Raw genomic sequence first — 14,275 nt, 5'->3', positions numbered from 1 at the left:
TTTTTTAAAACCACATGATTAGAGCCTAAGGCTCTAATTGGCTTTAAAAAAAAGGGTGGGCTCGAGGCGCAGTGTGTGACACTTGTGTGACCATAGTGAATTAAACACTTTAGCCCTGGAAGGATTTACCCCCTTAATGACCTGGCCATTTTTTGCGATATGAAACTGCGTCGCTTTAACTGACAATTGCACGGACGTGTGGCGCTGTACCCAAACAAAATTGATGTCCTTTCCCACCACACATAAAGCTTTCTTTTACTGGTGTTTGATCACCTCTGTGTTTTTTTTTTTTTTGCACTATAAACAAAAAAAGATTGACCATTTTGAAAAAAACAACAAAAAAAATTATGTTTTTTACTTTCTGCTATAATACATAGCTAAAAATAATAATAATAATAATAATAATAATAATAATACAAAATAAAGTATTCTCCTACATATTTTTGGTAAAAAAAATCCCAATCCCAGCGTCTACAAAATAGAGGATAGATTTAGGGACCTTTATTAATTTTTTATTGTTTTTACTGGTAATGGCATCAATCTGCGATTTTTAGTGGGACTGTGACATAGCGACAGACATATCTGAGCCTAAGTGACATTTTTGTTGGGTACCAGTGACACCAATACAGTGATCAGTATTAAAAAATGCACTGATCAATGTATAAATAGAACTGACAGGGAAGGGGTTAACACTTGGGGGCGGTCAAGTGTTTAACTGTGTTCCCTGGGTGTGTTCTAAGGCTGCGTTTTATTTTGTAAACGCTATAAATTTTGCGCAAACCAACCGATAAACGCTTATTGCGATTTTTTTTACCAAAAGTAGGTAGAAGAATACATATCGGCCTAAACTGAGAAAAAGTAAAAAATATTGAATTTTCTTCAAAATTTACGCTCTATTTTTGTTTATAGCGCAAAAAATAAAAACCGCAGAGGTGATCAAATACCACCAAAAGAAAGCTCTATTTGTGGGAAAAAAAGTACGCAAATTTTGTTTGGGAGCTACGTCGCATGACCGCGCAATTGTCAGTTAAAGCGACGCAGTGCCGAATCGCAAAAAGGGGCAAGGTCCTTTAGCTGCATTTTGGTCCGGGTCTTAAGTGGTTAAGAAGCGCCTGTAAAGTGCTTCAGAAGCGTCACAACACGGACAGATTTAACCCTTTTTTTCGGCTGCTAGTGGGGGTTAAAAGCACCCTGCTAGTGGCCGAAAAGTGCTGCTAAAACAACGGTAAAGCGCTTCTAAAATGAGCGGCGCTTTACTACCAACATGCCCACGGCTACAGTGTGAAAGTAGCCTATCTGTGTGGGGACAGGGCTTACTGGAACAACACAGAGATTGTTGTTCCTGATTACTAGGAACAGCAGATCTCCATGTTATCCCCTGTAAGAACGGGGATTTGCCTTGTTTACAAGATCCCCGTTCTGCCTCTCTACTGCGATCGTGGGTGGCTGTCAGACATCGAGTCCACTGGACCCGCGCGCTCCCCCAGCATGCAGCGGGCATGCGAATGCCCACACTATCACATGCACAGACCAACGTACAGGTATGTCGGTTTGTGCAGTCGTGCCGATTTGCCACAGTATATCTTCGGAAGGCAGTAAGCAAGTGGTTAATATTCGCTAATGTCTTCCTGCTTCTTCTCCCAGGCCAATCAAGAAGCAGGTCCTGAGACCCTGATTGGCCCGGAGCCGTAGGACCCACTTCCTGTTCGGTCGGGAGGAGACACAATGCCTGTTCGGCTGGAAGGAGAAGCAACGGCCTCGTCAAGCTGGAGCGAGGAGCAGCATAATGCCTACTAAGGTAAGGCCGCTGATCGTCGCTGTCCGTCTCCCACAGGGGGGGGGGGGCACTGATCGCCGCTGTCCGTCCATCATTTTTTATTTATTTATTTATTTTAATCCAGTGGGCTGAACAAAAAAAAGAACTTAGGAGCTCACTGTACTAAATATGCAATGTTAGTACAGCGATCTCACCCTGACAGGGGGACTGTACACAGCGGTCAGCACTCTCAGCCGTTGGCTGCCAGCACTAATCAGATGCCAGTTTTACAGCATGCCCATCCGACAGAAGATGGCCATTGGACCGGCTTCTGTCGGACACGCAGATGTACACATGGGCTAATTTCTGGTGAACCACCAAATATTGCGTGTACCAGGCTTTAGGGTTAACCACTTAAGGACCGCCTAACGCGATATACGTCGGCAGAATGGCAGGGCTGGGCACAGGCACGTACGTCCCCTTTAAGTGCCCAGCCGTGGGTCGTGCGCACGCCCGCGACCCAGTCTGGGGCTCCGTAACCACGGCCACATGACCCGATCGCCGCCGGTGTCCCCCGATCGGTCGCAGGAGCAGAAGAACGGGGAGAGGTGAGTGTAAACACAGCTTCCCCGTTCTTCACAGCGGCGCTGTCATTGATCGTCTGTTCCCTGATATAGGGAAAGATGATCAATGACGTCACAAGTCCAGCCCCGCCCCCCTACAGTTTGAAACACATATGAAGTCACACATAACCCCTACAGCGCCCCCTGTGTTTAACTCCCAAACTGCAACTGTCATTTTCACAATAAACAATGCATTTTAAATGCATTTTTTGCTGTGAAAATGACAATGGTCCCAAAAATGTGTCAAAATTGTCCGAAGTGTCCGCCATAATGTCGCAGTCACAAAAAAAATCGCTGATCGCAGCCATTAGTGGTAAAAAAAAAAATATTAATAAAAATGCAATAAAACTATTCCCTATTTTGTAAACGCTCTAAATTTTGCGCAAACCAATCGATAAACGCTTATTGTGATTTTTTACCAAAAATAGGTAGAAGAATACGTATCGGCCTAAACTGAGGGAAAAAAAACGTTTTTTTTATATATTTTTGGGGGATATTTATTATAGCAAAAAGTAAAAAATATTATTTTTTTTTCAAAAATGTCACTTTATTTTTGTTTATAGCGCAAAAAATAAAAACCGCAGAGGTGATCAAATACTGCCAAAAGAAAGCTCTATTTGTGGGGAAAAAAGGACGCCAATTTTGTTTGGGAGCCACGTCGCACGACCGCGCAATTGTCAGTTAAAGTGATGCAGTGCCGAGGATGGATGGCCGCACTCCAAAAACCGTACAGGTTGTCTTTTATTAAATGAACAGCAAATACATCACCAGATCACAACGACAGGAACAGGGAACAGCCGACGTTTCGCACAAAATCAGTCTTTATTCATGGATAATGAATCAGTGCCGAATCGCAAGGTCCTTTAGCTGCATAATGGTCCGGGTCTTAAGTGGTTAAACAGGTGGTGAAATATCGCCTCCTCACCAAAAGTCCTCTGAAGAGTGATCCACTGTGTGTCGCTCTTCGGGGAAGCTAGCAAGGGTAGAAGGAGCCCTAACATGTGCTTTGATTAGAGAGGTGAGATTGTGAAGTCTTAGTAAAGCCCCCACTGTGTAGCCATGCTGTCCTCAGTATAGAAGAGGCGCAGCATGTGTTGTTATGAGAGTTAAGCAGAAGATGTGTCTACTAACCAGGGAACGTGAGAGACCGGCAGCCATGTATCTGGGATCTCCTCCCTGCTCTCTCTCCATGGACTGCGGCTCCTGTCACAACTAGTGCATGCAGGCGTGCTGTCAGCGCTCTCCTCCAATCACAGCGCTGGTCCTCGCTGCTCGGCCAGCTAGTGGCAGCATCCGTTTTTTTCTTGTCCTCCGACAACAAGTAGCTCATCCCAGCATCGCCTTTAAGGCTGGGCCACGCCTCCCAGATTGGTGCAGCAGAGACAGTGCCTGGACGGGTGTATCGGGTGTGGGAATTCCATCACCTTCCTCCCCTGCCCATCAGGATGGTGTCCTGGATCATCTCCAGACTGGTGGTGTGAGTATGGCAGAGGGGGCATGCTGCATGTGTGTGACATGTCACCCTGGGCCCCTCCATCCCAGGCTACATGGAAGGATGGGGGGGCCCAGGGTGACATGTCACACGTCAGGTGATGGGCACCAGGCTGCCTAGGGATGTAAACAAATAGATCGGGCCTTCTTCTTATGGAATCGTGCCACTAGGGCAAGGCTGGGACATCCAGGGACACAGCCCCAGGTCAAGCTCTGCACTGTACACATGGCTGCAATCAGGGGACATGGTGATGATGTCATACCTGATAATGAGAATTAAAAATCCTTATACCTAATTAGAGGACCCCCCGGGGTGCCCGTGTTTTCAATAATTAGTGATCCAGTAAACCATTTTTCTGAGCTTCATATTAAATGACATTGCTGCGCCCCTGTCTATGCTGGCATCATTACCAGGAGGCCATCACACTAGATCTGATGTGTTTACTGTTGCCGGGTTACTTAGAATGATTTTTGATTAGTTGCCATGGGTTACCTAATTTAGTGCATGATTATTTCCCTTTGCTCTGCCCTCTATAGCAGTGGTCCTCAACCCTGTCCTCAGGGCCCACTAACAGGCCAGGTTTGCAAGATAACTGAAATACATCACAGGTGATATAATTTGCTGCTCAGTGATTGCAGTATTCTAGACTGCATCTCCCCAAGGTAATACATAAAACCTGGCCTGTTAGTGGGCCCTGAGGACAGGGTTGATGACCACTCTATAGCAGTGTTTCTCAACTCCAGTCCTCAAGGTGCCCCAACAGGTCATGTTTTCAGGCTTTCCATTACTTTGCACAGGTGATTTGATCAGTTTCACTGCCTTAGTAATTACCACAGCCGGTTCATCTGAGGGAAATCCTGAAAACATGACCTGTTGGGGCGCCTTGAGGACGACAGTTGAGAAACACTGCTCTATAGGAAAATGAGATTGGAATTGTTGCCAATAGAAAGCTAGAATCATATGGGAGAATCCTGATTGGTTGTTATAGGTCATCTTCTTATTTTGATGTTTGTTTTAATTGAAGTGGAACTAAACTCGCCGATCTGTTTTCAAGGCATGCCATCAATAACTGTCATGGTTGCCAACGTGCTTATGTCTGCTTCCAACCAAACTGCCAAACCATCAAATGGCTGGTGTCATAACTGATCATATGGGCAGCATCATGACAACTGCAGATCAAACACAGGCTAAGGCTGCATTCACACCTAGGCGTAGGCGATTTGCGGCGTTTTTTACCGCGATTTGCGGCAACAAATTGCATAGTTTTTTACCGCGGTTTGCCGCGACAAAACACAGCGTTTTTAACTGCGGTTCTGTATAGGTCATTGTCGGGTATGGAGAACGCCGAAGCCGCCCGATATGCCGCGACAAAAAAGGGTCCGGGACTTGTTTGAGCTTCAGGCGTTTCGGCGTTCGGCGTGGAGATGTGAACCATCTCCATAGAGAATCATGTTATTTCTCCCCTCCAGCGTATTGTAGCGTCGCGCTTCAGGCGTTTCGTCGCCTAGGTGTGAATGCAGCCTAAAGGCCCGTACACACTATTGAAAAATACCGCTTTCGACGCGATCATACAATAATCGGATCGTTAGTACAGAGCTTTCGAGAGCCGATCACGACAGTTCATCCAACATTATTCGATTGGACAAGCACGAAAATTTTCCTCGGACGATCCCAGATCGTACGATTTTCATTTAGTCAGTATAGTTGTTGTCCAAAAATACAATACAACACATGACATCACTTCCGTTTTTTTTTCTGACGTTACGAGAATTTTCGTGATTTTAGTAGCCAATCCAATTTCTACTTGCTAAAAAAAGCGAAGGGCTTTCACACTGAGGCGATGCGCTGGCGGGAGAGAAAAAAAATCTCCTGCCAGCAGCATCTTTGGAGCGGTGAGAGGAGCGGTGTGTATACCGCTCCTCCACCGCTCCTTCTCATTGAAAACAATGGGAAACCACGGCAATACCGCCCGCAATGCGCCTCTGAAGAGGCACACTGTGGGCGGTATTAACCCTTTTTCGGCAGCTTTACCCATAACAACCTGATTAAAAAATATGTTCTTTAGCAAGGAACATACATTCCACATTAATAATTGTGCTACCAAAATGAGTGTGCGCTGTAAATTGCCTCCAGCATTGCTCCTATTTCTTCTTGCTGGAGGCTGCCATTTTGCTGAAGCCCAGAGCCCCTGAACAGCAGTAAATCATAAAGCAGAACTAAACCTATCGATTTAATGGTTTCAAAAAGCAGTTACATTCCTGGAATGCTGAGATTGTTAGCTGTCACATTTGCTTGTGTCCTCAACCAAGCTGTCAAACCATCAAATTGCTGGTGTCATAACTGATCACATGTGCAGCACCATGGCAGTTGCAGATCAAACAGAAGCAGCTTCCTTGGCTGTAAAGGATAGAAGGGTTTAATTCTGCTTTAATGCTGGCCATACACTATACAAAAAATCGGCCAAACCCATTTTTGAAAAACGATCATTCGGCCGTGAGTGCAAACGATGGTGTCATCATGTAATGACCGAAAAATCTTTCAGTGGACATACATTAACCACTTCCCGACCTCCTCATGTACATTTACGTCAGCAGAATGGCACGGACAGGCACATGTACGTACCTGTACGTCCTCTGCTAGATGTGGGTGGGGGGTCCGATCGGGACCCCCCCGGTACATGCGGAGGTCGGGTCCGCTCGGGGAGCGATCCGGGACCACGGCGCGGCTATTTGTTTATAGCCGCTCCGTCGCGATCGCTCCCCGAAGCTGAAGAACGGGGAGAGCCGTGTGTAAACACGGCTTCCCCGTGCTTCACTGTGGCGGCACATCAATCGGGTGATTCCCTTTATAGGGAAGACCCGATCGATGATGTCATTCCTACAGCCACACCCCCCTACACTAGTAAACACACACTAGGTGATCCCTAAATGTTACAGCGCCCCCTGTGTTTAACTCCCAAACTGCAACTGTCATTTTCACAATAAAGAATGCAATTTAAATGCATTTTTTGCTGTGAAAATGACAATGGTCCCAAAAATGTGTCAAAATTGTCCGAAGTGTCCGCCATAATGTCGCAGTCACGAAAAAAATCGCTGATCGCCGCCATTAGTAGTAAAAAAAATAAAAATGCAAAAAAACTATCCCCTATTTTGTAAACGCTATAAATTTTGCGCAAACCAACCGATAAACGATTATTGCGATTTTTTTTTTTTACCAAAAATAGGTAGAAGAATACGTATCGGCCTAAACTGAGGAAAAAAAAATTATATATGTTTTTGGGGGATATTTATTACAGCAAAAAGTAAAAAATATTGCATTTTTTTTCAAAATTGTCGCTCTATTTTTGTTTATAGCGCAAAAAATAAAAACCGCAGAGGTGATCAAATACCACCAAAAGAAAGCTCTATTTGTGGGGAAAAAAGGACGCCAATTTTGTTTGGGAGCCACGTCGCACGACCGCGCAATTGTCTGTTAAAGCGACGCAGTCCCGAACTGTAAAAACCCCTTGGGTCTTTAGGCAGCAATATGGTCCGGGGCTTAAGTGGTTAATACATTTCTTTTTTTTTTTTCATATATTTAGCGCAGACAGTTCGAACGGGAAATACATTAACCTTTCAATTTATCGTTCAGCAGAAAACCTCCAAACCTGTCCTTAGTTTTTTCGGTTCTAAAACGCGCCAATTATTATGGATTTTTGTGCCCATTTACTGGCCAAAATTTTTGTGCCCATTTACTGGCCAAAAAACGAACAAACTGTCTAAATGATTGAATTTCGGCCAATCTTTAGTATGATGTATGGCCAGCATGAGGCTCCGTTCACATCTCCGCGTTCCGAGTCGTCGGTGGAATCGTCGCGATTCTGTCCGCAATTGCTGCAAACCACGGGACGCCCGTGCGTTCCTGGCGCGTTGCCCGTCGTTTTCAATAGCGCCACAATTTTCCCGCGATTTGTCAGGCGATAGTCGAGGTAAAAACGAGCAAACAGAATCACGGGACGCCTGTCGCCCAAAAGAAGTACATAACTTATTTTAGGTGAAGGGTACTCTGCAATTCTATTACATGAAGCCGCACAGATGTCTTCAAAGTCTCACCCACACGTGGCTTTGAAATGGTGCGATTTTTAGATGAAGTCGCACATTTTCAAAGCCGCATTCAATGTGAACAAGGGCATAAAATAATTTCCAGGTCTTGGGGGGGGACCTTATCAAAACAAATTCATTGGCGGTCAATGGCAAAAACAGCCCTTACATCAGTGGTCAATAGAAAGAATTTGCCTCCTGCAGTGGTGGTCAGAATGCCACAACTAAATTGTGATTGGTGTCATGCTACTGGCTTTGCCAAGTGGTGTTGGTCTTGGAACTATGCAGGCACCATCAGAATAAAAGGTCAATCTTTACAGCTCCAGGAACCTCTAGCAACCTCTGGAGAAACCACTGAACCCGGGTTTAAAATGGCTGATTTATAGTGATGCTATCACAAACTTAAAGTGCTTGTAAACCTCAGACATAAAATCTGAACAAAGCATATCAGTGTAATTTGTGTCTGCTGCGTTCCTCTGCTATCAGCATGAATCACTTCCATAGGCGTGCGCACAGGTTGTGCAGGATGTGCCTGGGCACACCCTAATCACCCCATGTGCATTAGCATTATCCAGAGGCAGCACCAGGTGGGTGGCAGTGGCCAATGCAGCACCAGGTGGGTGGTTGGGGTGGCATCTGGAGTTTGAACAGATGTGGAGATGTGAAGACTGCAAATAAACCAGTACAATTTATGTAGGAGGATTTGTTTTATCTCTGCGTATCTCCTGAGGCCAGTCACGTCACTGGGTATATGTAAGGGTTTACAACCACTTTATGGGATAGCAGACGGGAATAACCTTACCCTTCAACAACTAAGTAAACAATAAATAAATAAATAAGAGACAAAAACTACTGCTGGATTTTTAAAGGCCGCGGTTTATTTAATATTGGTTTCAAAATATTGTGATAATTAATATCAACAGCGTGTAAATAAATAATAATCAATATAAAGCTTTTAAAGCTAACCTTGCCATTACAGCTCAGGTTGCCAACACAATTCCCCAGCTAGAAACAACGGTGCCCAACTTTATAGCAGATAACTTTCCTGGATAAATTAATATGAGCATAGCTAGTCCCCCTTTGCTTTTACAGTATTTTTTTTTTTTTTTTTTTTTTTAAACACTTTATTATATATATATAAATTTTTTTTTTTTTTTTTTTTTTTTTTGCAAAGGTGACACTACCACATACAAATAACCGCGACAAGGTAATTTTTTGACAAAAAAAAGGGGGGGGGAGGGGGGGGAAGAACACCACAGCTCCAAGTCTTCTGAGGCGAATGAGCCTGGACTGGACGGAACCCGCTTTAAATAGCCCAGAACGGGCTATAATCCAACAGGTTCCGACCAGTTTAAACTAGATCTTCCCGGGCTTTCTGACCAGAAGCCCAGGAGGGTCATTCAAAGTTCAAAAAAGCCCGCCAGGTTCCCTCAGAGAGAGGTCACCTGGAGGGCAAGTTACTAAATTTAAACTGACCCTTCCCGGGCAAACTACTCAGCCCAGGAAAGGTCACCCAGAGGCCACTGGCCATTCTCCTCACAGGAGGAAGGGGGGAGAACAAACCCCCCCCCCTTCCCCAGGAAGAACCACTGTTCCCCGTCGCTCTCCCATGGAGAAAAGGGGGGTAAAATTGCCCCCTTTTCTTGTCATGGGATAGCAGACGGGAATAACCTTACCCTTCAACAACTAAGTAAACAATAAATAAATAAATAAGAGACAAAAACTACTGCTGGATTTTTAAAGGCCGCGGTTTATTTAATATTGGTTTCAAAATATTGTGATAATTAATATCAACAGCGTGTAAATAAATAATAATCAATATAAAGCTTTTAAAGCTAACCTTGCCATTACAGCTCAGGTTGCCAACACAATTCCCCACAAGGCGGGTGGTTCTCAAAACCACCAGCCACAGACCCCAATACCGCGGCCCATTCCACACAGGAGCCTAAGTCTGCATTAAATATGTCTAAGCCTATATCAGAAAGATGTACTCCGTCGGATCTGTATAGACCCGGAATGCCTCCTTCCAGCTCCGTGTGCCTAAAGGAAAAAATTCCTACCTCTACCAGAAGCTTTGACACTGCCCTATTTACTCTCTTCCTGATCTTTTCTACAGGACGCATGGAAGGAGGGGAAAGCCATACCAGTCTTTGTATTATTTCTGAGAAAATACTGACACATTTTGGAAATATGGTTCTAATTTTCTGTAAATCATCTCTGATAGAGAAAATTATATCCAAAGTCTTGCGTTTGCCAAGGTCATTTCCCCCAAGATGAATAATTAGCGTGTCAGGTGGGGGGAAACGAAGACAAAGCTGGGACAATTCTACACATAACTCTGACCATACCATGCCCCTCTTACCACTCCAAAAAATCTTATGTTTATTACAATCTAAGCCCAAATTAACCGAATAATTTCTGTGTTTTGCTCTATGTTGCGCCCAGTGCACAAACGAGTGACCGACGATCCAAATGATCCGAGGGTTTTCTGAAAAATTAAAAAGAGTTATTAGGACGGACGTATAACAAATAACTATCCGATCTCCACCTGCCTATTTTTTTAATTTTGTTAACCTCCAAACCTAATCTGGCTGCTTCAGTTGCTGCCCCAATCCTAAAGGAGTGAGATGACAGCTGAAGGTGATCCAACTTTAAAAACTTTAAACATTTTTTAAAGACACTAACAAATTGAAACTTTGTTAGGGGCAATCCTGACTCATGCAAAAAGAATTTTGAATTCCCAGCCGGTCTAATCTTAGAATACTTTTTTACCAGCAGAACTGGGCATATGTTAGAGTTATCCCAAGAATCTAAATGTAGCCAACTACCTCTTCCTAATTGATCAGTTTTTGACCTCCCAATTAGGATCTCAACAGATCTCTCTGTGATAATGACATCTGATGCTCTGATAGCAACTAGTTCGGAAACTCTCAGTGCTGCAAAGAACATAAAGGAAAAAACAGCTTGGAACAGAACAGACTCAAATGAAGAAAAACAGATTCTATCTGTTACCGAGCACAAATCACTTAAAACCTTTGGGGTTATGGGCTTACGTGAATCAGCTGAGAAATTTGCTCTTTTATACCCCTTCAACGCCTGCTTAATCGAAAAGTACTGCATCAGAGAAGGAAGATTATTTAGCTTCAGAAAAAATGAAATTCCAGAGAGGGTTCTCTGTACATAAGACCAAGAATACTGTTTCTGGAATAAAAAACTTAAAAAACGTAAAGCTAAATTTTCAGAAGAAGCCTCAGCCTGCTCATGTACAGATTCCAGAAAACTTAAATAAAGCTCCCAGGCTGACAGATATCCCGCCCAGGTTGATGGGGCCACTGAGTTAGCTATGTATTCTGCTATGGGCCTTACACCAGATCCCATAAATTGTGAGGGCATGTCGATCCCACCCGATCCGCCTCTGGAAATAGCTGGAAAAACCGGTCCATCTGCAGACGAGATAAAGAATCCGCCAGGTCATTGTCCTTCCCTGCTACATGAACAGCCTTGAGCCAGATATTTAGACTCAAACACTTGAAAACCAAATATCTCAAAAGGACAATGACCGGCGGAGACTTGGATGTTAAACAGTTGATAGCATAAACGACACCCTTATTATCTGTTCTTATTAAAATCCTTTTCCCACTGAAAAAGGAACCCCAAATCTCCAGGGCTACCACTATTGGAAATAGTTCCAACAGAACTATATTCTTCACATAACCTTTTATTTTCCAATCCTGGTGCCAAAGATCCGCACACCAGTGGGTCTGCCAGATTGCAGCAAAACCCACCGATCCTGCAGAGTCAGTAAAAAGAAAAAATTCCCTGTCTAGAATGAAGTCCCCCTGCCAAACAGCTCGACCATTAAAATGCATGAGAAATTGCAGCCAGACTAAGAGGTCTTCCCTCATGTCGTGAGAAACACGCACATGAGAGAAGGGGGACTTCAGACCAGAGATTGACATGTAAAGTCTTCTAGAAAAAATCTTCCCGACTGGCATAATCCTAGTGGCGAAGGCTAACATACCTAATAAAGACTGCATATCTTTTAAAATAACCTTTTTTTTTCGAATTAATGACAATAATAATCGATTAAGCTTATCTATTTTTTCATCAGGAAGTCTAAATTCCATTAATTCTGTATCAATATTGATACCCAGGAATTCTAGAGACGTGGCTGGCCAGACTGTTTTTTCCAGAGCTAATGGCACCCCAAAATTAGTACAAATTTTAAAGAATGTGTCCAACAGCTTGGAGCAAACCATTGAATCTGGGGGGCCTAAGAATAAGAAATCATCAAGATAGTGGACTATCAGTTCCGAACCTGATTCAAAATTGACTGACCACTCCAGAAATGACGAAAAAGATTCGAAATAAAAGCAGGACAGGGAACAACCCATGGGCAAACATTTGTCAAAATAAAATTTCCCTCTGAAGTAAAAACCTAACGAATTAAAACAACTTGGATTTATCGGGAGCAAACGGAAGGCAGACTTAATGTCGGCCTTAGCCAACAAAGCCCCCCTTCCTAAACCTCTTAACTTTTTAAGGGCATCTTCAAATGAAGCATATGAGACTGAAGATAACCCCTCATCAATCTGATCGTTAAGCGATTGTCCTTTAGGAAAAGACAAATGATGTATCATCCTAAAGGAACCTTTGTCTTTTTTAGGGACAACACCTAACGGGGAAATTCTGAAATTTCTGAAAGGAGGAGCAGAAAAAGGACCCTCCACTCTTCCCTCCATAATTTCCGTCTCAATTTTTTTTTGAACTATCTCTGGAAACTTATCAACTGATTTAAGATTATTTACTAACAAGCAACCTTGACCGGAATAACTTGGGAGCGTAAAACCATCTCTAAAACCCTCAATGAGGAGCTGAGCCTTCAACCGGTCTGGGTACCGACTGAGCCATGGGTACATATTTCGCAGAATCACTGGGGTTACTGCTTTTGTAAATACTTGACTGCTGATTGGCTGTAGACATTTTTTTAAAGCATTTGGCGACTGAATGACCCCCTGCGCAAAAGGCGCACTCATGTCTGTATTTACATGAGTTAGGCCATCTGCACTGGCTGTCATTGTAGTTAAAACAAATCCCTTTTCTGTAACCGGAATTGCTTGTACCACTGGATTGAATATTGACGTTTGACTTATTAAAGGCTGGTCTTTGGGGGAGAAAGAGATTCAACCAAAGACCTACGTCCTTTACTCCCCATTTTAGAGAAGGATGTACTGACAGTTTTTGACGAAAGGCTTCGTCGTAATTAAACCAGGAGATACCGCCAAAATTTTTATAAGCCTCTAGGATTATATCCAGATGCTGAAATAAACCAGCGCTTTTTTCCGGGAACTTTTCACATAAAGTCCCCGAAAAAATGCAGAAGGCCTGTAACCAGTTGTTAAAATTTTTGGAGACAGGCCTTCTTCTTTCTTCTTCATCTTTTTTATCTGACTTGACAACAAATTCTTTTGCAGATGGTAACAAAGATAATATGTCTATGAACTCCCCCCGCCATATCCTTTCCTTTATTGAATTGGATAAATGGAAACCCAGCGGAGAGATTTCACATGACATAGTCTCCTTTAAGCAAGTTTCAGGTAAATTTTGGGATCTAGCTGAAAGAAAATCAGGGTTAACATTAGTTTGTGAAATTTGATCGCAGTTAGGTAAAACGCCACTAGATGGCGACCATACGCTAATAGCAGAAGGCTCACTAGCTGCAGTACCCTGTGCGGCCTGAGGATTCGCCTTCAGTTCCCTAGCAACCTGTGACAACAAATCAGCAAGATTACACAACAGAGTGTTAGTAGGTTCGTTCATACCTGGTCTATCCGAAGGACCCAGGGTAGCAGCAGGCACTAGGACATTCTGCGCTGTTCCGGCATCAGTAGCAGGAGCTGCCATAGAACTGGAGGCAGCCCCCGTCGTCCTCTGAGGTGACATCTGTGGTGCTGGCGATGGCTGTGAGGAAGCCCATCTGCCTGATGATCTTCCTCCTCTGGCGCTGCCTCTTCCTCCCGTTGCCGGTTCACCAACCGGAGACCCGGAATTCCTGTATGGGAAGAAATTTGAAATTCCCGCGGCCCCCCCCCCTGGCTCTGCCTCTAGCTCCGCCCCTGGCCCTGCCTCCGGAACTCGTGTTAAGGTCCTCAGAAGGACCCGCTCTCTGAGAATTGGCTGCACGGGGAGGGGAGGGGGAGTATACCCTGCGCGGAGTGCGCGTTCTTTTGGCCGGCTCCGGAGCACGAACGGGGGTGCCGCTTCTTCTTTGCCGCCGGACCGGAACCTCGACCTCCATCCTCGGCCTGGCTTCTTCTTGGTTCTC

The 14,275-nt window shown here is 44.2% G+C and overlaps 1 protein-coding gene across 1 annotated transcript in view; it reads left to right on the top strand.

Moving 5' to 3' along the window:
* The first annotated feature begins 3,701 nt into the window (after positions 1-3,701).
* Positions 3,702-14,275, top strand: part of REEP2 (receptor accessory protein 2) — a 48,206-nt gene continuing 37,632 nt past the window's right edge. The window contains exon 1 of the mRNA XM_040344343.1: positions 3,702-3,856. Coding sequence (XP_040200277.1) covers positions 3,825-3,856 — 32 coding nt within the window. The 5' untranslated portion in view covers positions 3,702-3,824. The remainder of the gene's footprint in view (positions 3,857-14,275) is intronic.

Source organism: Rana temporaria, chromosome 3 (assembly GCF_905171775.1).
Source record: "Rana temporaria chromosome 3, aRanTem1.1, whole genome shotgun sequence".
Classification (NCBI taxonomy): Eukaryota; Metazoa; Chordata; class Amphibia; order Anura; family Ranidae; genus Rana; species Rana temporaria.
The sequence above is the reverse complement of the archived record's forward strand: the minus strand, read 5'-3'. Positions and strand labels throughout refer to the sequence as shown.